This window comes from Pogona vitticeps, chromosome 1 (genome assembly GCF_051106095.1).
Source record: "Pogona vitticeps strain Pit_001003342236 chromosome 1, PviZW2.1, whole genome shotgun sequence".
NCBI classification, from domain to species: domain Eukaryota; kingdom Metazoa; phylum Chordata; class Lepidosauria; order Squamata; family Agamidae; genus Pogona; species Pogona vitticeps.
The window spans coordinates 31,471,941-31,498,500 of NC_135783.1; the positions used below are offsets into that span (position 1 = coordinate 31,471,941).

Genomic DNA, 26,560 nt, shown 5'->3' on the forward strand with positions numbered 1-26,560 from the left:
ATGTCTACTTCATTGGAAACCATCCAGTGGAGAGCGTATAAGCTCCTGCCAAGAAATAGGTGGCACTTGGAAACAACGGAAGATGGGAGGTTTGACATTTGTTTGAATGTTGCTATTTCTAGAGGAATTTAGCTTGGTTGAGGAGAGGAAAGTAGGTGGAACTAATACTAACTTGCTGGTCATTGTACTTCTTGGATTAGTTTCTAGTGAAACATGTTTAGGATGGCAGGTGTCTTGTTAGTGGAAATACAGTCCGGACAAGGGGACACTTACACTATTATTGTGGGTCTAATATTACAATGTATGTGAGTAAATAGCTCTTATTGTTTTGGTAATTCACTTTGAATTATAAAGGCAAATATTCTAGAAGTGAAAGAATTGTCAAATGTTAGTTTTTTAATCTGCATTTTTTAAAACTGCAGTGGCCTTGTGAAACTACTGCTGACATAGAAAACATCCTGACATAGAAAAAGCTGTCTTGATGTGGAATTTTTCCCCACAAATTTGGAGAGGTTTTGAGAAGACCGCATTGTAAAACACATGTTTCATTTTAACTGAAGACACTTATTGTATCACATGTTGTATCAATATCCCTCCCCAGCTTCAGTCGCATACACTTTGCATGCGGTATCTCACACTGCTTGTGGGATAGGTTATGGTGCTGGTTGCATGTACAATACAGGGTCTGCTGGAATGGGGAAATGCTTCCATAGTTACATTTATGCTGTAAATAGGATACCAACCAGAGTATTTTAAGTTGATTTTTAAAAATTCTGATAAAATTAACTTCACTTGATGGAAAAATTAGAGTACATTGTCTTACTATATAGGTCACATATTTAATTAACTGTATTGAAATTGAAATGCTTGAGAAATGAAAAAAGCAATCTTGAATCCAGCATTTCCCTTTATTTTAAAACCACAGGTTCAAGATGTTGTTCCTATCACAAGTTATGATACTGCTGGATCATTCCTACTGCTGGGCTGCAATAATGGTTCCATATATTATATTGGTAAGACCTGCAGCACCCCCACCCCAAATTACTATTATCTCCATACTCTTCATTCTTTCATTTAATGTGAGTTTTTTTTTCTTTGCTATTCCTGGTAAAAATAGTCAAATGTACTCGGAACATTTACTAGCATCATCCTAATGACCTTCATTCATTCCTTGTCTAAAATGACTGGTACTTTTGATTTTACAGATATGCAAAAATTTCCATTACGAATGAAGGATAATGATCTTCTGGTGACCGAACTTTACCACGATCCTTCCAATGATGCCATAACAGCACTTAGTGTTTACCTCACACCCAAAACAAGTTTGTATTATCCATCTTTTAGTATCTTTTAAAATTATTAGGGAATTTGATTTATACTGCATGAGAGCAATTTTGTGATGTCTTCATGCCATCATTAGAGGTCTAGCATTTTAGTGTGTCATTTAAAATCTGTCCTGCAAGCTGATTGTTGTACACACTAAAGCTGATTGTGAAGTTTATACTTAGTGGTATTAATAAGTAATTCAGTGGCTTCTTTGAAAGCATTGCTTTTGTGCTTCCTGTGTCTACATGGACATACAGTACTATGCTTATTTATTTGTAATAATAATGTGCTGTCAAATTGATTATGACTTAATGGCAATCCTTCTCAGGGTGTAAAATACTGAGAAGGGTTTTACCAGTTCCTCCTTCTGGTGACACTCTGAGGCCATACAGCTTGTCCAAGCTGCTTTGGTTTTTCTCTCAAAAGGCACAGCACTTCTGATCCCTGGCTCTGAACCCAAGTGCTCCAATCCACTCAGTGGTAACATTTACCTTTTTAATAAGGTCAGATCACTTTAATGAGTGCCTAACTACTGTGACTCTCATGGCAAAATGCCTTAAGAATTGTCACCTTGTTATCTTTAGCACTGATTCACAAATGAAGTATATTTTGCCTCCTTTATTGAACAGAAAGCAGGCAAACTTAGAGATAATTCAAATTAAAAATGACTTTTCTTCATGATACGTAGGTTTAGCCATGTACAAGTTCTTAAAAGTTACGTAATGAAAACGGTGGGATCTTTCTTGGTGTCAAGTATAGATACTGTGTATAGATCTTTTTAAGCTGTTGGGTTGTTGTTGTTTTTTGGGGGGGAGTGGACTTACAAGGGCAAATATGACATGTTTTAGAGTAAGTATATCATGGTTCATCAAAAAAAAATAAGGATTGCTTTCTTTCCCTTGCTGTATTTACATTTGATGCAAATCTAGGTTCGTTGGTACATAAATCTATTCTGTAGCCTGAGGAATTGAGGTGGCATGTTGTGATACACATCACTGGAATGTCCAAGCCTTGTCTGCAATAACATATTTGCTGCACAGTTGCACACTATTTGTTAAGGTTTTGTTTTCTGCCCATGGGTTGCCAGTGTTGCTTGCCCAGTTTAATGACATTGGGAACAACAACAAAATTGAAGTAACTAACATTGTGTGCTAGTTGAAAGATCAGAGGTAAATATTAACAGGTCCGTAGTAATATAAAAATCAGGTACACTTCTTAAGACCTGGGCAGGTCCCGTCCTCTACACCATGCAAATTGTGCTAAATCTCTCCCTGTTCAATTGTACAGTATGCCTACACGAAACAGGTACATTGTACTAAAGCTTTTTTGGTTGTTTTAATTTTGCTTCAGGTGTAAGTGGCAATTGGATTGAGATTGCATATGGCACAAGTTCTGGAGCTGTGCGTGTAATTGTGCAGCACCCAGAAACAGTTGGGTCAGGTCCTCAACTCTTTCAGACGTTCACAGTTCATCGAAGTCCTGTTACAAAGATCATGTTGTCTGAGAAACATCTTGTGTCAGGTAATCTATGACTGGATTTTCTTATTTGCCATGTATTCCTGTGTTCACATTTCTAAATCTTAAAAAGGGAGCAACATGTGTAGCTAGCAGACTTTATAAGAAAGTAGTGTCCTGTGGTGGTATGATTGAGTAAAATGCAAATGTGTATTATTTATCAGATTCTAATAAATAATAGCATTATTGACCACAGGCTGTTCCCCTTTCCAAACAATAAAAGAGGTTTGAATTTAGCACTTTATGTACCTTGGGGGGATATGGGAGAAAATGAGACACAGGAATGATGCCAGTTTACTAGATAATAATGTACTGATTAGCAAAAATAAATAAATAAATAAAATAAAAATAAAAAAGGTAAACACCTTTCTGTACCAGTTCTGCAGAGCACCCTTCCATAGCGTGGTATCTTATTTATTATTTTATTTTTTATTTACAGTATATTTAGCCGCACCATTACCAGTGGCTTCTGGGCAGCGTACAACATTAAAACTTAAAAACATTTTAAAAGACAATATAAAATATCATATATTAAAATAATTCTTAAAACATTAAAATTAATAAGTCCTGCTGCTCATGTGGCCAGCTAGGGAATACTGTTTAATTAAAATGCTGGCTAAACAGAAAGGTCTTTGCCTGGCCCCGAAAAGCCAAGAGTGTTGGAGCCAGGCGGATCTCTATAGGGAGGGCATTCCAAAGTTGGGGGGCAACAGCCGAGAAGGCCCTATTTCGACATGCTATCCCCCTCACCTCTTTCAGGGATGGCACCTTCAGAAGGGCCTCCTGGCCTGATCTTGGAGGATGGGCAGGCTCATATGGAAGAAGGTGGTCCTTTAGGTAACCAGGTCCTAAGCCGTTTAGGGCTTTATATGTCAAAGTAAGCACTTTAAATTGGGCAACCGGCAGCCAGTGCAAATTTTTCAGAACCGCTGTGATACGAGTCCGTGCAGCGGCACCACTTACCAGCCGTGCAGCCCGGTTCTGTGCCAGTTGCAGTCGTCGGACTGTCTTCAAAGGCTGCCCCACATATACTGCATTGCAGTACAGTCTGGTTGTTACCAGTGCATGAGTGATTGCTGCCAGGCTCCGTTCATCCAGGTAATGGCGAAGTTGATATATTCTCCACAGCTGTAAGAAGGCACCCCTGGACACCGAGTCCACCTGGGCTTCCAAGGTCAGACTGGGGTCAAGGAGCACCCCCAAGCTGCGGACCCTGTCCATTAGGGGGAATGTAATCCCGTCTAAGGCAGGGAAATGGCCCTTTAACCTATCTGGCGGGGCACCTACCAGCAGCACTTCAGACTTGTCTGGATTGAGCCTCAGTTTATTGACTGTCATCCAGTCCATTATCGGGTCTAGGCACGAGTTCAGAACGGTGACTGCCACACCTGGATTGGTAGAGAATGAGAGGTAGAGCTGAGTGTCAGCATATTGCTGACTCCTCAGCCCTGACCTCCTAACGACCTCCCCCAGCGGTTTCATGTAGATATTGAACAGCATGGGGGACAGTATAGAGCCCTGAGGAACCCCATGACGCAACCGCATGGATCAGAGCTACTGCCTCCAGCACCACCTTCTGGACTCGATCAGCCAGGTAGGAGCGGAACCACTGTAAAACAGTGCCTCCGATTCCCATCCTAGCCAATCTGTCCAGAAAGACACCATGGTCAATGGTGTCGAAAGCCGCTGAGAGGTCCAGGAGAATCAATAGGGATGCATTGCCCCTGTCTCCCGGCAAAGGTCGTCAAACAGGGCGACCAAGGCAGTTTCCATCCCATAACCCGGCCTGAACCTCGATTGAAATGGATCTAGATAATTTCCATCATTCCTAGCCATTGGCCATACTGATTGGGTGGGATTTGAATTACATATAATCCAAAATGTATGAAGTGTGCTACATAGAGGGAAACTGTTGTAGAGGTTATGGGAGTACAGATTTATTACAATATTTGAAAACACTGAGGATATGAATAGTCCACATAATAAAGGCTGTATCTGTGTAAGCATTCTGTTGTATTTTTTTTCTAGTATGTGCAGATAACAATCATGTTCGAACATGGACTGTGACTCGTTTCAGAGGAATGATTTCAACACAGCCGGGATCCACCCCCTTGGCATCCTTTAAAATACTGTCCTTGGAGGAGACTGAGAGCCACGGCAGTTACTCTTCTGGAAATGATATAGGTAGTTGAAGCATTTCAAGTGCAATAGTGGTCTGGCAACTCTGTTCCTTTATTAGGCATTTTTGTGTGCAGTGCTCCAAAGAGCAAGGGATAGGGAGAAAGATCCACAATTGAACAGTGGAAAAAAGTTCCTCCTTTAGGTTAAGTGGCATAGAACTTTTCCAAGGACTCTATTCTCAGTTACTTAATACTGTATATGTGAATAATTTTTCATACCCATAATCAGTAAGCATGTTCTTTGTCCCATTCAGTGCATTTGAGAGAAGTCACTCCACTTTCTAAAACAGTTGAAATAAAATTTGATACTAAGATCATAAAGATGGGAAATGTGTGAGCTGGAGTGGCGAAAAGAACTGATGGTCTCTTTCATGACATCTGAACTCTCTGGAAATAAAGGTTTTGCATGTCCAGCTGATTCAGAGGAAAAGCTGTTAATGAAGTAGCCTGCAGCACACTTATAATTTTATTATGAAGTAGCGACTAGTAAATATTAGATTTGTTATTTGCTCTTTTGTCAGTAAAATGTAAGAGAATTATATTGATAATGTGATGTTAGAGGAAGGAACTAAAATGAAATCAAAGAGGATGTCTGACAACAATATGGTGAAAAACGTCTGGGGTTTGAGGAAAATGGATTGTAACAAGCTATACAGCGGCGGTGATAGTACAATTTAAAAGCTTTTGTACAGGTTTTAGGAACTCTGCTTTCCATTTACAGGGCCATTTGGTGAGCGTGATGATCAACAGGTGTTTATACAGAAAGTTGTCCCTATTACTAACAAACTCTTTGTAAGGCTTTCATCTACTGGAAAAAGGTAAGTAACAAAATTGAAGGGGAAACTTCAAGCTTAATGCAGATATGCAGCTTAGTTACCTAGGAGTTTTTGTGATGTCTTCAATCTGTTAACATTTTGACTAGATTCACTGTATTCGCCACCTATTTATGCAGTCTTCAGAAAGCATCTGCAAAAACCACTCTTTTGATTAAAAAGATGTCTCGAGGAGCAACAGTTCTCCTTTGAAACAAGATGTGTTTGTGCATGTACAAAGCATGCATGCACCATCAGGGTTTTAATGAAACCTGAAGTGGGCTTCTGGTCCTTCCAGTTCCATAATTTGGTGACTTGTATGGATCAGTTCAGCAACCTGAAGTTTGCCTACTACCTGGACTATAATATTAAATTAGGTTGGTGTTTAAACATTTAACTCTGTATCAAAGGGCTAACACTATGGTGGTCTTGAAGAGCATATTCAGAATAATGGAATAATACTGTCCCCACTTCAGTTCAAAATCTTAACATCAATCTGAATGTCATTATTATTGCATATATATGTAATTTTAGCTTCCTGAGTTAGGTTATTTTAGTTTATTCTTGTATCAGCATATCATTTCTAGATTTTTTTCTGTTTCAATTTTTCAGCCATTTGTTTCTTGCCAATTAATGAGAACCTTTTTTTAAAAAGGAAAAAAAATCAGAATTGTGATTCTGTCTGATCTGTACAGATGTTTACTGATCTCTGAAAATTGTTTCGGAGAACTAAACATTTAAGTGTTTGAGAATCTGGATACAAGGATAAAGAAGGACAAAGAATCAATTTAGGTCTTGGCTTATCTCATAATAGTAAAATCAGTGTTTTATAACCATAGTTTACCTACAGTCTGGATTGCTCTTAACTCTCACTTTTTTAAATGGCCATTTAATTATATTCCTTATTTTAGAGCTCTCTTCTGTTCCTCCCATATGCTAGTGGGTATTGCTACCTTTCATTAAAAATATGATATGTTGCCTGGCCATTTAAAAGTAAATGAAATCCAAAGATGTGGAAACAGCAGCTAAAGTGTTTTGGAAAGCCCTGGATACTAGTTAAAGAAAATAGCACTGTTCTAAAATTGAAACTGCTAGTGCAGCCATGGCTCCTAATAGCATTTCACCAGCACACTATATCTATAACACGTTTCTTGCTGCTTAATCTTGTAATGAATAAAACTCTTTAAGAGAATCAATCTTCTTTGCATCAAAGTTCATTACATACAATCATAAGGAACTGTTAGCAAAATTAATCAAGAGTATGTTTTCGAAGCACTTAGATTATCCCTTTGACAGCTTGTTTGTTTTTAAGCAAATAATATTAGAAGCCTGTAATATGGTTGGAGGCCAAATTATCATCCCAATGAATGTTATAAATCACTGTGATTTAATGTTCTGTGCATGCACAGGAAGAAACTGCCACATGTTTATTAAAATTGGTCTTGTACTAGGGCAAACCTTAACGTAATAACTCAAAGCCTATTCAACTTTGACCTCTTTCTGTTCTCCTTCATCTCTTTGATTACTGCAAGCATAGTCTAATCAGCCTATCCCTTCTACATGTTAATTAAACCTGCATTCACGTATATCCATTTTGTCCTGGAAATAATTGTGTTAGTAATCTGTTCCCATGGTAGCAATTTGTAATGGGTGCATTCAGATGTTACACATCCTTTCTTACGCATTTCTTCCTAAATTGCTGTGGAACAATCAACAATTTGGTGAATAAGTGAACCTCAGTTCCTGAACACCCTAGTCCTTGACCTAATTTAGTAAAGTATCATTGAAGGGTTTGAAGGGAAGAACTTTGTAGATCAAGTAATACAGAGAAACTTCTAACTACCACTGAAGGTGTCCTATAACAGTTAGGGAAAGAATATTGGCCTTGTTCCAAGTTGAAAATTCTATGGCGCTGCAGAAGCGGCAGTAGCATAAAGAGGACACTGCAATGATTCTGTCTCTTTTGACCTTTATTAAATTGCTTAAATTTTCTTGGAATAGGCAGGTATATAAGGTGACTACAGTCTATAGTGTGATGTATACATAAACATCAGTTGCTGTATATGGCAGGCTGAACTCTGTGTACCTTCCGTAATTTCCACAGGTTTCCTTTACTGATTTTTAGTTTGCATACCAAAATCTGCAACATTTCTTGCATAAATATTTTTTTAGAAAAGACTTACAGAATCCAGAATTTGTGCCACATTCTGTAATAACTGTGCATGAGACTTTTAGGTTAACACCTAAAAAAAATAAACTGGAGAGGTCTTATTTTTTTATGTTGTATTCTTTAAGTAATGTCCAATACATAGGTACTGAAATCTGATTCATTCTATTTAACTAAAGGGAGCATTGCAAAAATATCACATTCCTATCAGATTTTTTCTGTCTTGATTACTTCTGTTTGACTCATGCATGTAAAATCGCCTTAGACTGATAATTCAAACAAAAAGACTGCCTACCTTGCTTTCCCTTCAGTCTCTTTGCCTCACAGCATGTCACTCCCAGGTGTCGCCTTGGCCCTGTCACGCAGCTCTGTTCTTTCTCTTCCCTCTCCTTTTCCCTCTCACCATCTCCTTAGCATGTCCTCCAACCCACTCTGATTTCTCCACACTCTCCTTGCCTCACCTGAATAACTGATGAAAAACACAAAAAATGAGAGAGACCCTTAAGAGGTGCCCTCTTTCATGAACAAAAGGACTGTTATGTGGGGGAAAAAAACAATTACTTAAAGAGCCCTCTTGAAAAAAAAATTGAAACTAAATGGTAGGTTTCCATTTTGAGGATCCCGAGTAGTAACTCAAATATCACATCAAGTTTCCTAATTTAAATGAATTGGAGAATATATTAATTGCACCAACTGTAACTTCAGGTCAAATGCTACCAAGATTCCCTCTTAAGTTGTGTCTGTGCAACTAGCACCCCCCCCCCCCCGCACACAGCATTCTTCTATTCTGCACACCAACAGCTATCGTTTTCAGCCCCTTTGCTTCCGGTTGTGATGGAACCCTATGCGGGGCAAAGTTGCATGCAAGAGGGACAGCGCCCCATCCAGCGGGGCTGAAAATTAAAGGGAATGTTGGTTACTACTGTTGTAAATTCTGTTTTATTAGCAACTTGTGCCTTTTACTTGATTATAAAAATAATTGGAGAATTGACAAATACTTTGCAAGCTGTGATTTGAGAAGTCCGTGACTATAGTGTAATTATTCTTATTCTAATATAGGATATGTGAAATTCAAGCAGTTGATTGTACTACAATTTCATCTTTCACTGTACGAGAATGTGAGGGATCCAGTAGGATGGGCTCGAGGCCACGACGCTACCTCTTCACAGGTCATGTGAATGGCAGTATTCAGATGTGGGACCTGACCACAGCAATGGATATGGTTAATAAAAGTGAAGAAAAAGGTAGCTGTGTGGATATAATCAAACATCTCAGAAATGCAAATTAACTATTCCATCATAAAGATAAACCAAACATAATTGGCTATTCTATAGGCTGTTGTCTCTCTCCTCTGTTTTCTTTCATCTTTCAGTTTAATCTGTCAATTAAAGCAGGTTTGTGATCGGTGCTTTGCTTTTTCTTCCACTAGAACTCTTAAAATCAACTAATTGGAGCCTTTGAATTAAAAGAATTCTAAATCAAGTATTTGTTCTGAATATTAGAACTGGATGGAACTCATGTTTCCTTTACACACATAAACAATCCTGGTTATTCCAGGTTTCATTTCAGTGTCTTTGGTGATGTGGACCTTCCACTCCTGCCATGGTCATTGTTTGAGTTATTTGATTATTCATGAGATTTGGGGAAAAGGCTTTGTGGTGTTCCTTTAAATCCTTCATCCTTTCCTTTGACTGTATGTGGTTGAGATTTGCGCAAGCCCCCTGTTCAGATCAAATTGCTCAAGCAATAACCATGACATGAGCAGCTTGAATGCAGTGATGTCTAGGATCTCCTTGTGCAAGTGTATCTAAGCTCTTTGTAATGGGGACCTTCATTAGCACAAGGGCACTGTTTATATAAGTGGATATCCTATGTTACTGTGCTAGCAGGGCATTATGCTGTGTCATCACCAAACAGGATTCTAGCAATTGCTTGCATCTTCCTTAAAGTTTAATTTTGTTCACATTTTTCCTAATGTAGACATATCTGTTGACTGATATTTAAAATTGTTTTTCACTAGATGTATTTTCAGCCATTCACATTGAAAAATATACAGTGGTGCCCCGAAAGACGATGTTAATCCGTTCCATTGAAATTGCTGTCTTCTGAAAACATCATCTTGCGAAAAGCGTTTCCCCATTGGAATGCATTGAAATCCATTTAATGCATTCCAATGGGGAAAATAGTCGTCATTTTGCGAAAATTGCCCATAGGGAAGCCATTTTGCGAAGCGCTGATCAGCTGTTAGAAACGCTGTCTTGCAAAGCATCAGTCCCGAAAACACCAGTTTTGCTAGTCACGGACCTATCTGTGAAAATCGTTGTCTTGCAAAGTATCGGTCCTGGGGGGGGGGGGGAACCATCTTGTGAAGCATGGACCAAAACATCGTCCAGCGAAAATCGCCCATAGTAAAAACTGTTTTGCGAAGCGCTATAGCGATCGCAAAAAGTCATCAGCATGCAGATTCGTCGTTTTGCGAGGTCATCGTCTAGTGGGGCACCACTGTATGAATGGTTTTGTTTGATTTTCATTTATTTGAGTAACACCACAAGCTTCACAGATATGCAAGTTTTCAAGGCAAGATGTGGTTTATTTTTCATTGGTCAAAATCCTGTTACTTAGTTATACGTGTGTAAGGCAAAACCCAACAGGTATACATGCCCCTAGAATCCCAGCAGTGGCTCATTAATTGCCATCTAGAAGCTACTGAAATTTACACTGTTTGCTTTCCAATGCATCACTAAACAACAGATGTTAATCCAATGTGTCTTAGCAGGTATGAAAAAAAGATTTATGTCAAGAATCTTGAATCCAATGAAATGTTTAATTAACCGTGGTCAGGATGGAATGATCGTTTGGATGAACTGTTTAATGAAGGCCAAAAATAGGTCTATGTTCTCTTTGTGTAGTCTCTGATTGGTGTTTCTTTCTTTAAGATGTGGGTGGTCCTACTGAAGAAGAATTGCTTAAGCTTTTGGATCAATGTGACCTGAGCACATCTCGTTGTGCTACCCCCAATATCAGTCCAGCCACTTCAGTGGTGCAGCAAAGCCGCCTGCGTGAATCAAACTCTAGGTGAGTCCTTGGTCAGAATGGGGTGTGTGCATGTGCGTTTATTGGCTTGTAATGTGTAAGTTTGATTTTTTTTATTCTTTTATTTTAAGGCTCTAAATTCTTAGATATTATTGTTCTCTTTTAAAATTGCATATTACTGAAGTCACCTGAACAGTCATAAACCATTAACAGAAGTTGAAAGTCTAGTCTCCTATAAATAAACAGAATTGGTGCCTTCCAGAAATATAATGCTTTTTTTTCCTATTAGAAATTGGTAATTTCCAGTATGTGTGTAATAGCTTTGTCATATTTATTTACTCATTTAATTTATACCGCAATTTCTGCCAAAAGAAGGCACTCAGTACACTTCGCTGTTTGATACCATTGAGGCAGTGGTGGCTAGTCCTTTATGTTTACTGGTCTGAAGATGACCCAGGCTTATATATTGCAAGATTTGTTCAGTTGACAGAGCAGTTCACTTCATGTTGTTACCTAAATGCTTGTAATGTTTTCAGCCTCCAGTTGCAGCATCGTGAAATGATCCATGAAGCGGCAACATACGGTGCCATACGGCCATATAGGGAAAGTCCTTTGTTAGCCAGGGCACGACGGACAGAGAGTTTTCACAGTTACCGGGAAATTCAGGCTTTTAATTTGAACAAAACTATGGTAGACAAAGCTGTTCCTCAGAATGGCAACCAGTCTCCTGTACAGACAGAAGTGAAGAGGATTGGTGAAAACATAGTTGATAAAAAGATTTCAGCACCAGCACTGGAGGTAAAAGCTCCTAAAGCAGCAGAAGGTGGAACTGAACTCCAGAAAGTGCCAGAAAGTTTATCAGAAATGAAAAAAAGAGGAATGGATGATGAAAATGAAACCAAAACAGATAGTAAAAAGAAAAGTGGATTTGAAGGAGGAGGAGCACTCCTGGGAAGGAAAAAAGCACCACATCTCGTGTCTTCAACAAGTATTGTGGAGGGAGTTTCTGAAGCACTCAGTATGGCTTCCCCATCACCTACAAAGACACCAGTTTCTCCACGGCATAAGAAAAATGATTTTTCCTGTCAGGACTATACCTTATAAAAGAGCTAAAGGGCATCAGTAGCCTGGACACATCACGTTTTAACACTAAACTGGATGAAATGTTTACATATCTGTTAAGTCTGTGTCTTTAAAATTGAAGCTGTTGTGTGAAGTGTGGTAAGGCAGTATAGGGAGCACATCCTTCTACACAAATGACTTTGTGTCACAACACAAACAGAAGCATTTTTAAAGTATTCTAAATAGGTGTTGACTTTGTATAACTCTTAATATAAATCCAGTTCTGGTACAGATACGAGTTCAAGTCTTGCTTAATGCAGGCTGGCATGCACTACCATTTTTTGTTGTAAGGGAGACTTTCTGTTGTGTATTAAGTGTTTCCCAGTCCTGATTCCTCACATGCTAAACCCTTAATGTCTGTGGCCTGTCTACTGGTCTTCAGACAATCCTCATTTCACAGTTTCGGTGTGGTTCCATACTGGGAACAAACAATGGAAAGAAGGAGGCATGGCATATTTACCTTATGTCTGCCTCTTCTGTTGACCCACCATATCCTTTACTAGTATTAATATACTTCACATACATCCTATGGTGCATTTGTTAACTTAATTGTATTGTAGTTCCAAAACGTCTTGTTACTGATTATGGATGCTATTAAACATTATTTTGCATATTTTTGTCTCTAATATTAAAATATAAAGAATCTAGTATTTTTTGTGTTTTACTCATGATGAGCGGAGCCAATTAGTAAACACTCTTAGAAAACATAGCAGTTATGAAAAAGATTATCTCAAAGAATGGAAGAGACCATTACCCAGGACTTTTACACCAAATGAAGAGTTTGTGACTAGAACCTGCTATTGTGAGCTGCTGCATAACCCAGCAGTATTTCCTATGTAGGCCAGTCTTTCAGACAATTAACAGTAAACTAAAACTATTGTTCTTACCATCTTTAGTAAGATATGTATCTGCCAAATGTTATCCTCCAAAAAGGAAAAGCTCCCTTCAGAATGTTTTAACTGCAAGGTTGATATTTAATTTCAGATTGTTTTTGCTTCATAATATTGATATATTGCCAGCATATTTGTATCCTTTAAATGGCTATTTTTGTTACATCCAATCAATTTTCTTCCAACTTCTGGTGACTCTATAAGGTACTGAAGGTACAGTGGTGCCTCGCTTAACGAGCGCACCGTTTAACGCCGAATCCGCATAGCGATCTGTTTTTTCAGATCGCTAATGCGATCGCATTGCGATGTTTTCAATGGCAAAACATCGCATTGTGATGATCGGTAAGTGTTTCGCTTACCGATCTTCGCATTGCGATGTTTTTTTAAACAGCTGATCGGCAGTTCCAAAATGGCCGCCGGATGCCCAAAATGGCCGCAGCAACCATTTTCGTGCCCTGCCCTTGCTTACCGAGGGCGCGAAAATGGCGGTGCTATGGAGGAACTTCGCTGAATGGTGAGTTTGGGGCCCCATAGCAACGCATTAAACGAAGTTTAATGCGTTCCTATGGGTTTTTTTAATCCGTTTAGCGATGTTTTTGCATCGCGACGATTAATCCGGAATGGATTAACGTCGCTATGCAGGGCACCACTGTATATGAAATGTTCAAGGAGTGCCATAGTACCATATAGTACCATACTACCATAGTAGCCCCTCAGTGAGTTTCCAAGCCAGGTGTGATTTGAATCCTGGTCTTCTGAGCTTCAGTCTGGCACTATCCTCTGCACCATGCTGACTCTCACATCTAAACAGTACTCTTGTATGTTCTTATTGAGCATTGTTCTTAGGCCGATGTAATAAAGAAAAGCAAACACTTAAAAATGCAAATCACAAGTGGCTTTCGCAACTTTTTCTTTTCTTTAAAACTTTTGGGCATTCCAGATTTTAAGTATTTTGAAAAAAGTTAATGGATTTTGATCTTAAGGTTCTATGATTTCTTAATGGAAGTATAGAGCATCTACATTTTATAAGATGTGGCATATGGATTTATCTACTTCCCCAATTAAATTTGGTTCACTTCAAACCCTAGAATTAAATAACATTGAAGGGAGACACTTGATTAGCTAAAGATAGCTGCTTTCCAGTCCTAGAAGGGTGTGGTAAGTGACTGCAGATTAGATATAGAGTTTCCTACTGCAGAGGCAGGGGGAAAAACCCAAAAGCAGAATAATAAATTCTAATACTTTCATCTTTTCTTCAGTCAGTACTAACCCTTATGCTAGATGGAATGGTGCTTAAAACATGTCATATGGCAAAATGAATCAAACACACCCAAGGATGATACAACTTAGAATGAAATCATTTATTAATTTGGAACAATGTCCTCTAATCTGACCAGGATACTACACTTCTGTCTGTAAATACAGAAAATATTCAATCTTAAATTAAACATAATGGTTATTGTTCTGATGTCAGTATAAAAACTTAATGACTGATATTTTAAATATCCCAACAGTAAATCTGCATCTTTCTATCCATGTATTCATTTCTTTCCTGCCATCAGTACCATTTAGGCTACTGTTAATCTTAGAAAAGATCTAGGCCTGTGTAACAAAAGATATGTCTATAAACCCTAGAAAAAATACATGCTGCCAAAGTTTACTATTCTCAGTGCTATGCAGTTTGATGCTTAGAATCACATTTCCTCTTGCTTTTCCTATTAACAGACCAAAACTAGGTAGTAGTGGTATTATCTTTGGAAGAAATACCACTTTTTAAATTATTACTATTATAGCTGAAGTTTAATCCAGACCTTTCCAAGCCAAATCCATTTTACTACAAATTACTGTGAAGTCTTGCTGGTTTGAAATGTTGATTCTCTTCCCACAGAGGCATAATGATACTACTGCCATGGGTAGATATGTCATAGCATCGATGGATAGGTGACCTAAAGGATGTGAAACTGACTGAAGATATTTCTGTAGTAACAGTATTTTTCACCCAATGCTATAAGCGTTTGACCTTACACAGCTGCCCACAAAACAGTCTCTTTCAACATTTGCCTTTTAGAACAATGATAAGATGGCCACCTGCCACAGCCAACTGAAAAAACTATTAGATTAGCCATTCAGACAGCAGGAAAATGCCATGTGATGGCATTATATCTAAAGTTGTGAGTTCTTAGACCACTGTACTAAAAGATTTAAGCTGCAGTTCTGGGCATATTTATCTCAGAATATTCATACATGTTTGACAATTGATTTCATTTGGGCTTCTTGTTGAGCAGGGTTAGAATTGAAGCTTATGTTGTTCTCACATTTCAGTCTTGAAAACATTGGCTTGTTGATCCATTGCACCACCATCTTTATTTTGCCACTTAAATGAACTTTAGGATATTAGCAGAAGAAGATAGCTTTGGTAGTGCTAATCTCAAAATTGGGTAGACAGCAGTAGAAAGCAGGTATGAGATCCAGCACCCTTGGAGGACAATACAGGATTCCTACTCAAATTTATGACTTAAAAGAAATCAGCACGCTCTATATAGTAAGTCTTTTTCAGTGATACAAAGCAAATCAAACTAAATGCATTGTTTTATTAATAGTTTGCAAGCAATAATACAGATTGCTTCTTAGTCATCTTCTTTCTTGATCATATACTGTAAAACATTTTAACGTAGTAAATATAATAGTTAACTTCCTTTAAAAAAACATTTTTGAAAGCAATAAATTTTGGTTATAATTTAAAATTGTAGCAAAAATAGTGGTGATCTAAATTTGACAAATATACCATTTTTAATCTCATTATTTCCTTCAATGGGTGGTTCAGTCAAGGTTTCAGGCTCATATATCTATCAAAACCACATTAAAATCCATTTAATATATATATACTAATATAAACACAGTTCCAACTCTATCCATTTCCATCCTGCAGCAACAATTGTTTAGCAACAATGATAATGTTTTGATAAAATAACAGTACAACCAATTCTAGCCACCCACTGCCCAAGTGATTGTTTGTTAACATGGGTAAAGTTCCAGTAGGCACATAATATCTCAGCAATTGAACAAGGCAAAGTGGATTCAGAATGGCTTGAATTAAAAAAACAAACAAACCTACAAGCTTTTGCTTAAGCTATAACAGCAGTGGAGAAACTGATCATAAATGTGTATCAGTGAATGTTGTGTGTTCTTTGGTCACAGTACTGAAGCCTTTGATAGCACTTACAAGATCTTCGTCATCCACATACTAAAAAAATTAAAATAAATATTTTGTTAGCATTGTGTGCATAATCGTGCTAAGGTGAATAATAATAATGCAGAATTTTCAGATTTTTTTAAAAAAGATAAAATCCTTTAAAAATTCAAGAAAATCTCAAACCACATCATTGAAAAACAAAAAACAAAATATGGCACCTTAAAGACTAAGTGCAATATTTTAATGTGAGCTTTCATGGACAAATCCACTTCCTAAGACATAAGGAAAATTCACACTAAAATACAGCAGTTAGTCTTTAAGAAACCACATCATGTCATCATTTTGTGTTAATTGTATTTTAGATAGCAACAGGAATGAAAGAACTTCACTGCACATGGTATTATCCCCACTGTAATTATCAAAATGATTTTGAGGGTTTTTCAGAACTTAATTTAAATATAGTGGGCAAAATCCTACTAGGGTTCTGGCCTGTGAAAAAGGCGGTAACTGACAAGCTGCTGGTAAGAGCACATACCAAACCACTGTATAAAATCAGTGGGATTCTAGCCATCAGAACTCTGGTTATCCTATTGCTAGTCCCAAATGGAGCTGATGCAGTGACTGTCACATTTATCTATCTGTTGACTACCATTCAGTAGTTGATTCCGTGGGTCACCTAGAGTTGAGATTAGGAAAAAGATAGTTGTCTCTTAACACTGAGCAGTAAGAAGCAGAGTGATGTTTATTAAAACGAATATCCTTATAAAAAGATTAACATCTAAATTTTGATTTATGCAGGACCTTGGCCAAAAGGAAAGTCTGTACCTTTGTATGTTTTTTTTTTTTGCCCACCTAGTTGTATCACTATGTGTGCTTGCCTACTCACATGTAATCCTTGGATAACAGTGGTACTCTCACATGTGCCATCAATTGCTAAGATGCCAATTTTAAAGAACAAATGTCATAGTTCATGTAGCAAGTACATTTAAATGTCACTGGACATATGTGTAAACTGTGAGAAAAAAATGTGTACTGCTTACATACTGCCCTATAGTGCTTAAAGCTCTCTCTGGGCATTTTCCAATGTAATTATGCAGACTACACATTGTCTCCCATTCCCCAGCAAGCTGGGTACTCAGTTTACTGACATTAGAAGGCTGGACAGCTGAGTCAACCTTGAGTCAGCTGAGTCTGGGATTGAACTCAGGTGGTGAGCGGAGTCTTCACTGCAGTACTGCAGTTTAACAACTGCAACACAAGGCTTCCCTGTGTTTTGTGTAAGTTCTGTCCACGTAAGCTGGAAGAAAACATAGGCAGAGAGGAGAAGGGGACCAGGCCAGAACTGATGGACTGCCTATGCTGCCCAGGAGTGATAGAAGTTACAGTTCAAAAAGATTCTCTACCCACCCTGACTTTAAAGTCATTCAGCACCTGGTGGTACTCTGGCACTCTAGAAACTAGTGTTTCCTACTGTATTCTCACTGTGTTGCTTGCTCTGACTGGACGTTGTCCTAACAAGACTGTTCATATGGCATGTTAATGGGCAAGGTGATCAGAGAAACTTAACTTGGAAGAGAACTTACCAAACCACTGTCATGACCGCGAAGAACAGTATCCCAAACAGCATCTTCTATTAAGGACTTTTTGTCATAGACATCGATAAGCTGACTGACACTTCGATGTAGGGAAGCTTGGGAAAAAGTACGTTGAATCTGGCTTTGGCTGGGTCCCTGGACGACGGAAGTGCTTCGAACACTATGCATACTCGTAGGCGATGCTGGTCCTGGAATTTTTGTATCTGCCAGTCCCTAGGAAAGCACAAGAACTGTTCTCCAAGGAAAAGCTTTTGTTAAACAAGCTGTCCTCAACACAGCTTCAAATAAGAAATGATTCCCTTGTTGTAAAACCATTCCCCAGCTGATGACCAGATGAGAGATAATTTCACCACACTGCAGTAGCCCATCTTAATAGCACAGTTTACAGGCAATAACAGAATGCCATTAAACACACATGGTAAGGATCATTAGCACTCTCTTCAGCTATTGTTCCCTGTGGGAACTATAGCCTTCTGCAAGGTGATCTCCTGTTAAGCATGCAACACATGCATGTCACCAGCATAATTGCCATTCCCTTCCATCAACTTCTGCTGCACAATGCCTGCAAGGTGAGTGGGGCCATTGGTTCACTGATGAATGGCTGCTGGGTTTTTGTTCCGTTTTTTTTTACACCTTGTAGGCTAGTAGTCTCTACAGATTCTGAGAATGCAGGTACAGCTATCTAGCTGTTTGAGCACACACAAACACACACACACACTCTCCTCTAAGCACAAGCAAACCAAAAAGATAAGGGAAAAGTGTATCACATAAAACACACCAGGATTCTTTTTGCTCTCTATGGGTCAAAAAAAAGGCTGCATGCTGGAAAACAGGCAAAACCATGCCCACAATTCCAGGTAGTGTCAGCGGATACATATTAGGGGACTAGGTAGCAAAGAATCAGCATCTTGTTGGCTGCAGATGCCTAGTTCTTACTCATTCACAGTCTTGGTGAGGGGCATGCAATGGGAGCACATGCTCTAGATGAGAAAGTTCCTGAGATCACAAGTTTCAGATGCGCAACAGACAGAAAAGAGCCCTACCTGCAGCTTTGGAGAGGTGCCGCCAATGGGCATAGGGAGTACGGGCCTGAATAGTCATTATCTGACTAAGGCAGTGTGTATATACATATTCGGAATTGCAATCGTAGACAGGGCATCCTAGACACAATTAGGTGTACTGACATACTTTGCTTCCCTTGTATACTCTGCTAGGTTTCTTGTCTGCTGTAATCCCATTATCAATACTACAAAGACTTGTGCTAATTAATATGCTTGCCTCCACATTACCCAAATGGCTTTTAGAAGTCTGTAATGTTAACTTGCCTGCAATTTAATTGAAACGAGAATGTGATTTTTCTGCATTTGAGCTTTTTCTGCATTTGAGACTAGTCACTAGAGCATAGTGGTGGTCAGGAGATGAACGTATGCAGTGAGTTAAACATCCACCAAGCCATATCTTGGCTGCATTATCCTGATTCTCTTGATTTCATAAAGATCCATGGTTGCTCAAGCCTGCTGATTCCAAGATCCACACTTCAAGTTCCTTAGAACCCTGTCATTATAATAATCATTTTCCATCAAGTCAATTCTAACTTATGGTGACCCTCTTCAGGATTTTACAGGTAGAGAATACTCAGAAGTGGTTTGCCATTCTCTTCAAGTCCTGGGATTGCAGCTTGCCCAAGGCTACACAGGCTGGCTCTACTCACAGGAGGCACAGTGGGGAACTGAATGCTCAACCTCTGGCTCTACAGCCAGATACCTAAATCATTGGGCTGCTTCTGAGATCCACTCCTCAAGTTCCTATGAACCCTGTCACACCATCTAAATTTCAACTTTCTGACAGCTGATCCACTTTGTCTCTGCTGATGAGCCACAGAACAAAGTGAACATTAAAAGACTCTTTCATCTGCTCACCTTGGTGTCAAATCAGACAGTTCTTTAGAGCTGCTTTCCCAAGTGGTGAAAAGCATGCATCATAGGAAGTGATTTTCCTCATCTATGTATCTTGCTTCACGTTATGATTGTCACTGGAAGGTGAAAATTGATGTGATTTGCAAATTTAACTGCTCAGCCAAGTGTCCTTGTAAAAAAGCCTGCTGTGATAAGGAAGGGGAGTTACTCAGAAGGAATAACCATATTCCCCTTGACATCTACTTTGGACTACCAATCAAACTGAGTGTGGGGGGGGAAGGTAAGTTATCCGTTATAATCTTTAGTTTATAGTGGATAATTTGTGCAGAGTTCTTGGATTGTAAATCCTAGCATTCCTCATTATTGACTATGCTAGCTAGGAATGATGAAACCATACAGGGCATGAAAACCTGGAGGGCTGCCTGTTGCCCACACCCTCTTTGTGTAGCAGTACAGCAAGCATCATGCAAAAGGTTTCATGCCAATGATGCAAAGATACAACACTTCACACTAACCACTACCTCAAAATGCATTGTGTAGCTTTTGAGAGTGACACTGCTTGATGACTCGGATGTATCAGCAACCCTCTCGAACTGAGATTAAGAAGGAAAGAAAGATGTTAATAGCATTTCTAAACAAGCGCCACGACACATGTTCCATGGTAAGGTTAGGTTGCAATAAATGTCAGCATTGAGTGGGCTGGTGGGCCGACAAGGAGATAGGCCACAAAAATTCGAGGATCTTCAGATGAAATGATGGTAATCTGCAGTGGCTGAGGAATTGCCCCATTATACAGAATCAGAAATTGGAAAGGTGTTAGCAGTGAAGGCTTATGGCAACTGAAAGCCAATTTGTTCTCTTCTGAGGCAAGTTGCATTCATGTTGTATGGGACTGCAGTGGCTGAGTGTTCCAGATTCAAGCCAGTAATTGAGTTAGGTGTAAAAACTGCACTTACAATTATCTGCAACGTATGCGATGTGACCTTGAAAAGTGATAATAAAACAGAGCGACTCCCTCAGTCTTATACAAGGAGAGAGTGGAAGAGAGCCATTGCCTAGCAGTTCAGAAACATATTTCTCAAGTGTTTATGCAGACATATGCATTGCACAGGCGTGCCTTATCTAAGCTCTGTGATACCTGTGAAGACAAGACGACAGGGACTTGTAAAGGACTGGCAATAGGACGCTGATGGTGGAGATTATCAGTGAAAGAGGGTTTCTGGGTTTCTGCTTTTTGAAACATCATAGGTGCAGGAAATAAAGAGGGAATGACAAGACAGTAGAGAAAGCAAGGAATTAAAACACAGGAGATGCAAAAAGTGCAGCATGTTAGACAGTTAACCTTCCAAAATCAGGAATTAGGGACACTAGAAATATGGTGGTTTTTTAAAGGTAAACTTCTCCCAGCTGTTGACATAGTGCAGAGAAAAGATTGTGTAATATGCTTTCAGTTTTATTCCACATGCTAGAAGACTACAGCAAATCTTCACAAGAAAAGTTAACTATTAGAAGCAATATTTTAATGAAAATAGTAGTTTAGTTTTGTAAGGTACCATTTCCTCCAACATTGAGAAGGTAGGAATGTTAAGAAGAAGCTGCAGTAACAGAAATGATGAAGACAGACATGACATTCATTAGGCATGAACTAAACCAATTTGGGTTTTGCCTTCCATTTCCTCCCAAAACTCCTTTATAATAATAATAGTAACTGCATGTTGCCAAGTTCACTCTGACTTATGATGACCCTTTTCAGGGTTTTCCAGGTAGAGAAGATTCAGAAGTAGTTTACTATCCCCCTCTTCTGGAGGTGTGCTGGGACTGTGCAGCTTGGCCAAGGCCATACAATGCTGTCTGCATGAGGCCGCTGGGAGGGGTCATCAGGGGGTGTGGAGCTTCATGCGATCAGTACGCTGATGACACCCAGCTCTACATCTCCTTTTCTCCAACCACAGTGGATGCTGTTCCATCCCTTCAGCACTGCCTGGAGGCTGTACTGCAATGAATGCAGGAGAATGGACTGAGGCTGAACCCAGACAAGACAGAGGTCCTGAGGGTGGGTGGCCCCTCCATTGGTGGTTTGAGAAACTCCCTGTCTTTTGGGGAAGGGACTCTCACCGTGAAGAGTGAGGGTCGCAGCTTGGGGGTCCATCTGGATCCGGCGCTCACCATGGAAACCCAGGTGGCATCAGTGGTCCGCTCTGCCTATTTCCATCTGTGGCTGCATCCCTATCTTGATGTTGGGTCACTCACCACTCTGGTCCATGCGCTTGTAATCTTGAGATTAGACTACTGTAATGCGCTCTACATGGGGCTACCTTTGAGATTGATGTGGAAGTTTCAAATGGTGCAGAATGTGGTGGCCATTTCAGCATATTTCCCCACTCTGGCTGCCTTGCATTGGCTGCCCATTCATTTCCACATTGATTTCAAAGTGTTAATTATGACATAATGCCCTGAACGGTTTAGGACCTCAATATCTAGCGGAACGCCTCCTCCCACCTAGGTCTACCCGAATCACTTGTTCTAGCCAGGAAGGGTGGCTGAGGGGGCCTAACGCCGAGGGAGGCCCAGAGAGAAAGAACAAGAAAACGGGCCTTCTCGGCAGTGGCCCCTCACCTTTGGAACAGTCTGACCTCAGAGATATGTCTGGCTTCCTCAAGCAAACTTACAACCTCTCTCTTTAGGCCGGCTTTCCCTCCTGTCATCACTTGAATATTTTTTCTCCCCATCTTGAACTGTATTACTATTGTTGTTTTTTATTTTATTATATTTAAATATAATAAAATAAATAAATACAGGCTGGCTCTTCTCCTGGAGGCACAGTGTGGAATCAAACTCCCAGCCTCTGACTCTACAGCCACATACCTAAACTACAGAGCTATCCAGCTGGCACAACATCCCTTCATACTTCTTGCGAAATACTTAGGATATTTGAAAGCTGTTCAGCACATCTTTTTATCAACAGCTGCCTTTGCATAGAAGCAACTAGTGCTGCAGCTGTTTGCTCTATTTTCTTTCTCCCTGTCTTTCACTTGTCTTGGCTTCTGTCTTATTTACGCTCATTTCTATCTGGGTACCTTATGCCACTTGATTTTTTTTTTCATGGAAATAATCGTCATCTACCAACAAAAACTGCATGGCCCTCTACTACCAATCTGACTAAACAACCATGAAGGCAGAGGGCAAATGAGAAAGCAGACAGTGAGTGGAAGAGAGGAGGCAGTGGCAATAAAATGGGTAAGGGAATAGGACACTGCAATGCAAACAGAAGGACCTACAGACACCTACATGTGGAATGCAGGAGGTTGTTATTTTACACTGGGAACATGAATGTCCCCATTCTGAAATGAATATTTAATTTAATTTAAAGAATATCTTATATAGATGCATTTATAAGTATATCAAGATTAATCAAGCAAATACTATTTTTTCCAAAAAATGCTTGCATCTGTAGGTACTGTTTATAGCACACTATTTAAAAAAATATTAAGTGTTTTGTACTGTTTCAGGTATTTAATTTACTGGAATGGGGAGGATATAGTATGTGTAACAATACACAAATGGATAACTATTACAGTGGGGTCTTGACTTAAGAACGGCTTGAGTTAAGAACATTTTGACTTAAGAACCGCTCTCATAGGAAAATATTGACTTGACTTACATACTTAGATTTGAGTTAAGAACTGAAAAAAACCATGTGGGACGCAGGGAAAGTGCAAAATTTGAACTTTCAGTTAACTGTTGGCCAGTGAAAAGGGTGCCTGTCTGCTTCCTCACTCCTCCCAGCGTTTAGAGAGTGGATTGGGAGACAGTCTTCGGACTGCCTGGTACTGTCCTGCCTGGACTGTATTTTCCCTGCCTTCCCTGAACCTTTCTTGACCTAAGAAAAAAAAGAAACAAAATATCCCCCTCTAGTGGTCGAAGGCGGAATAGCAGCTTCCCATTAGTTTCTATGGACGGAAAAGAGCAGATACGGAGCAAATGGTTTTCAATGCATTCCTATGGGAAATGCAGATTTGACTTGAGAACTTTTTGACTTGAGAACCGCCTTCCAATACGGATTAAGTTCTCAAGTCAAGACCCCACTGTAGTAGCATGGTTTAGAGATTTACGTCTTGACTTTTTGGTGATCTCTGCTTAGATGAGGTTTCCCCCTGCATTGTTGGCCTAAAGGATTGGGCTGGGCTAAATCTAGAAACCTGAGAAGAGATATTGGCAACAGCCCTTTGCAGGGCCTTGCCTATGCACCAGACATTGTACAAAGCTAAGTCAGTGATATCTAGACGGTGATATCTAGAAGACCCTTAGAAAGCTGCCAACACACATTGCTTACAAATGGACAGCAATGATGCATGCATGGAACAATTGAAAATACTGCTTTATTTTATTTATTTATCGATTTATAGGTTGTTTGGCTAGTTGAATTTTTATCCATTCCTCTAGTGAGCTCAAGGCCCTGTGTGGTGGGAAAGTCAAAGGGACTGTAATTGGCCCATTACTTACTGCCATTGATGCTTTTGACCTTGGGGAGAGGAGTGTATGTGAGGCCCTCAGGTATGACACAAGCTTACATTTTCATCTCTTACAGTATTTTCTAACAAATTTTTAAAATTAGTGCTGGAGGGCAAAAACACCATTCTGGGAAGTCTGGTAAGATCACAGAGAAGATGGAAGGACCATTGTTCTTCATGTTTTCTACCTCTCCTTCCTAATCCAAAATAACTTTCTGCTACAAGAACAAGGACCCTCCAACAGGATAGCTCTATAGAATTTCTTGGGCTCCTAGTCATTCAGATGAGTTGTTTATACTCCATCTGGCTTGTATTTTGTTTGTTTTTACAAGAGAAAGAAGATGTTTAAGAAAGAGAAGGGAAGGCCAGTGGAAACATGGAAGTGGAATATGCTACTTTTAAAAACACACAAAACAAACAAAAAAACCAACAATTCTGACTTCATTCCTGAAGAGAAGAAAGTCCAGGATATTGTTACTCTGAGAGAACAGAGACATTGGCAGTCATTGCCATGGGAAAGCAACTAGATTTCAGTAGCATGTTTTACTAGTTTGACTTGATTCAGGTCAACTTTTGTGCCCCTAAAGTCCCTTCAGATGCTGGAAACAGAAGCAGAAGGCAGAGCAGAGGTGAGACCAGGGGTAGACTGGAGAGTATGAGCAGTGACTTAAGAAGGGTCCTTCATGACACTCTTACTGTTGTAAAGGGAATGCCTGAATTAAACATGCAAGACACACACAGACCTCCTCTCTTCCCTTCCTAACATTTGCTGCTTTTCACATTTCAACTTAAAATAATAAAACTTCACTCTTAATTTTTCATGTATATGCCTGATGATTTTCTTTCAGCTACAAGTGACTGTTCCTATAAACCTTCACAACAAACCAGCCTCTTTTCAAACCTCATTTTAATGTATCAGAAAGCTAAATAAAATTGGTTAAACAGTCCCTAATTTAGCCTTTACAATCAGCCCTAGTCACCATAGAAATGTTGCTGAGTGTAGCATCCCCGGGCTCCTGAGGGTCATTTTTGAAACACAAACATTTTCCTTTAAGGCACCCACTTGGCCCTCTAACTCAGTAATGCTCTAGGAGTAGCCATGCAACTGACAAGTCCTTAAGGGTCTACATAAAAATTAAAATTGTCGGCTTGCTGTACTCTTTAAAAAGCTTTTAACGAAGGCCCCGGCCATGAAAATGACAGAAACATTTAAGCACGCTGTTCAATTTGAAGGGGAGAAAACACAGCACATGTGGGAGCTGAGAAAAGGCTAGCAATGTAAGATCGCAACGGTGTCTTTAGAAAGGCACATGGCACCGATTAAAAAACTGTGCTCAAATTAGACAACTTTCCCAAGTTTCAAATCCTGAGAGGTAGAGTTCTCTTTTCCTTAGATATCACCTGACCAAAATTAAGCACTTGGAAGTCCCTTTACAGATTTCAGCAGGTGAGAAATTGGGGAGAAATAGACCTTGCATTCAAAAATTCTAAAAATTAGGTGCACTTATCTGTGTAGTGTGTTTTCCCATCTATATTCCACATCTGCTATGGGAGAAGGATGTGACTGAAATGTATATACCTAAATCTTGTGGGAAGATGGGGACAAGACAACACAGGCCTGCTGTTACCATTAGCAGACCAAGATAGAGCATAATACCTTAAGCACATATGCTCAGCAAATTCAGCCACTGTGAAAACATAAGACTTCCAAAGACTTATATGTTAGATGCATCGTTCCCTTTTGTCCTGTTTGTAAATGAAAAATGAAAGGGGGCTCATGCTTTTAAAAATGAAAGGGGGCTCATGCTTTTGTTACAGAAATGGTTAGTGTAAACTAGATTTTATATACTGTACAATGGCCTCCAACCATTACTTCCATAGTAACATCTGCTGTTTTTCCATAGGCGTTTGCTTTGAAAGGGTACTTTTGGTCTACTGCAGAAGTTAAAAAGTTTGTGTCACTGTAGGAAGGTATGCGCAGGTGCAGGCATGCACCTGTTCTTAATCATCCCAGAGTGCAGGATACTGGGATTAAGCTACAGGAAGCCAGATTGTTGTACTGCTCAAACAGTATTTAGCTGTTTGAGCAGTACAACAACGGAACCAATTACCTTGGGAGATGGTGAGCATTCCAATACTGGAGGCATTCAAGAAAAAAAAATGGACAGCCATCTGTCAGATCTGCTTTGATTTGGATTCCAGCACTGAGCAGGGTGGCTGGAATCAATGGCTTCCAACTCAATTATTCTAGGATTCTATGATTTACATGTGCAAATTAGATATATAAATTCTTGTTTGTC

The 26,560-nt window shown here is 39.4% G+C and overlaps 2 protein-coding genes across 3 annotated transcripts in view; one reads left to right on the forward strand and one right to left on the reverse strand.

Moving 5' to 3' along the window:
• Positions 1 to 12,802, forward strand: part of KCTD3 (potassium channel tetramerization domain containing 3) — a 58,653-nt gene extending 45,851 nt beyond the window's left edge. For both annotated transcript variants that reach the window (XM_078382957.1, XM_078382958.1), the window contains 8 exons: positions 926 to 1,013; positions 1,206 to 1,322; positions 2,677 to 2,847; positions 4,870 to 5,025; positions 5,743 to 5,839; positions 9,060 to 9,244; positions 10,937 to 11,075; positions 11,570 to 12,802. In XM_078382957.1, coding sequence (XP_078239083.1) covers positions 926 to 1,013; positions 1,206 to 1,322; positions 2,677 to 2,847; positions 4,870 to 5,025; positions 5,743 to 5,839; positions 9,060 to 9,244; positions 10,937 to 11,075; positions 11,570 to 12,137 — 1,521 coding nt within the window. In that variant the 3' untranslated portion in view covers positions 12,138 to 12,802. The remainder of the gene's footprint in view (positions 1 to 925; positions 1,014 to 1,205; positions 1,323 to 2,676; positions 2,848 to 4,869; positions 5,026 to 5,742; positions 5,840 to 9,059; positions 9,245 to 10,936; positions 11,076 to 11,569) is intronic.
• A 1,149-nt stretch (positions 12,803 to 13,951) lies between these two features.
• The window catches only part of USH2A (usherin), a 559,229-nt gene continuing 546,620 nt past the window's right edge, over positions 13,952 to 26,560 (reverse strand). Inside the window, exons 69-70 of the mRNA XM_078392221.1 lie at positions 17,822 to 18,046; positions 13,952 to 16,289 (exon numbers count right to left, since the gene is read on the reverse strand). Coding sequence (XP_078248347.1) covers positions 16,200 to 16,289; positions 17,822 to 18,046 — 315 coding nt within the window. The 3' untranslated portion in view covers positions 13,952 to 16,199. The remainder of the gene's footprint in view (positions 16,290 to 17,821; positions 18,047 to 26,560) is intronic.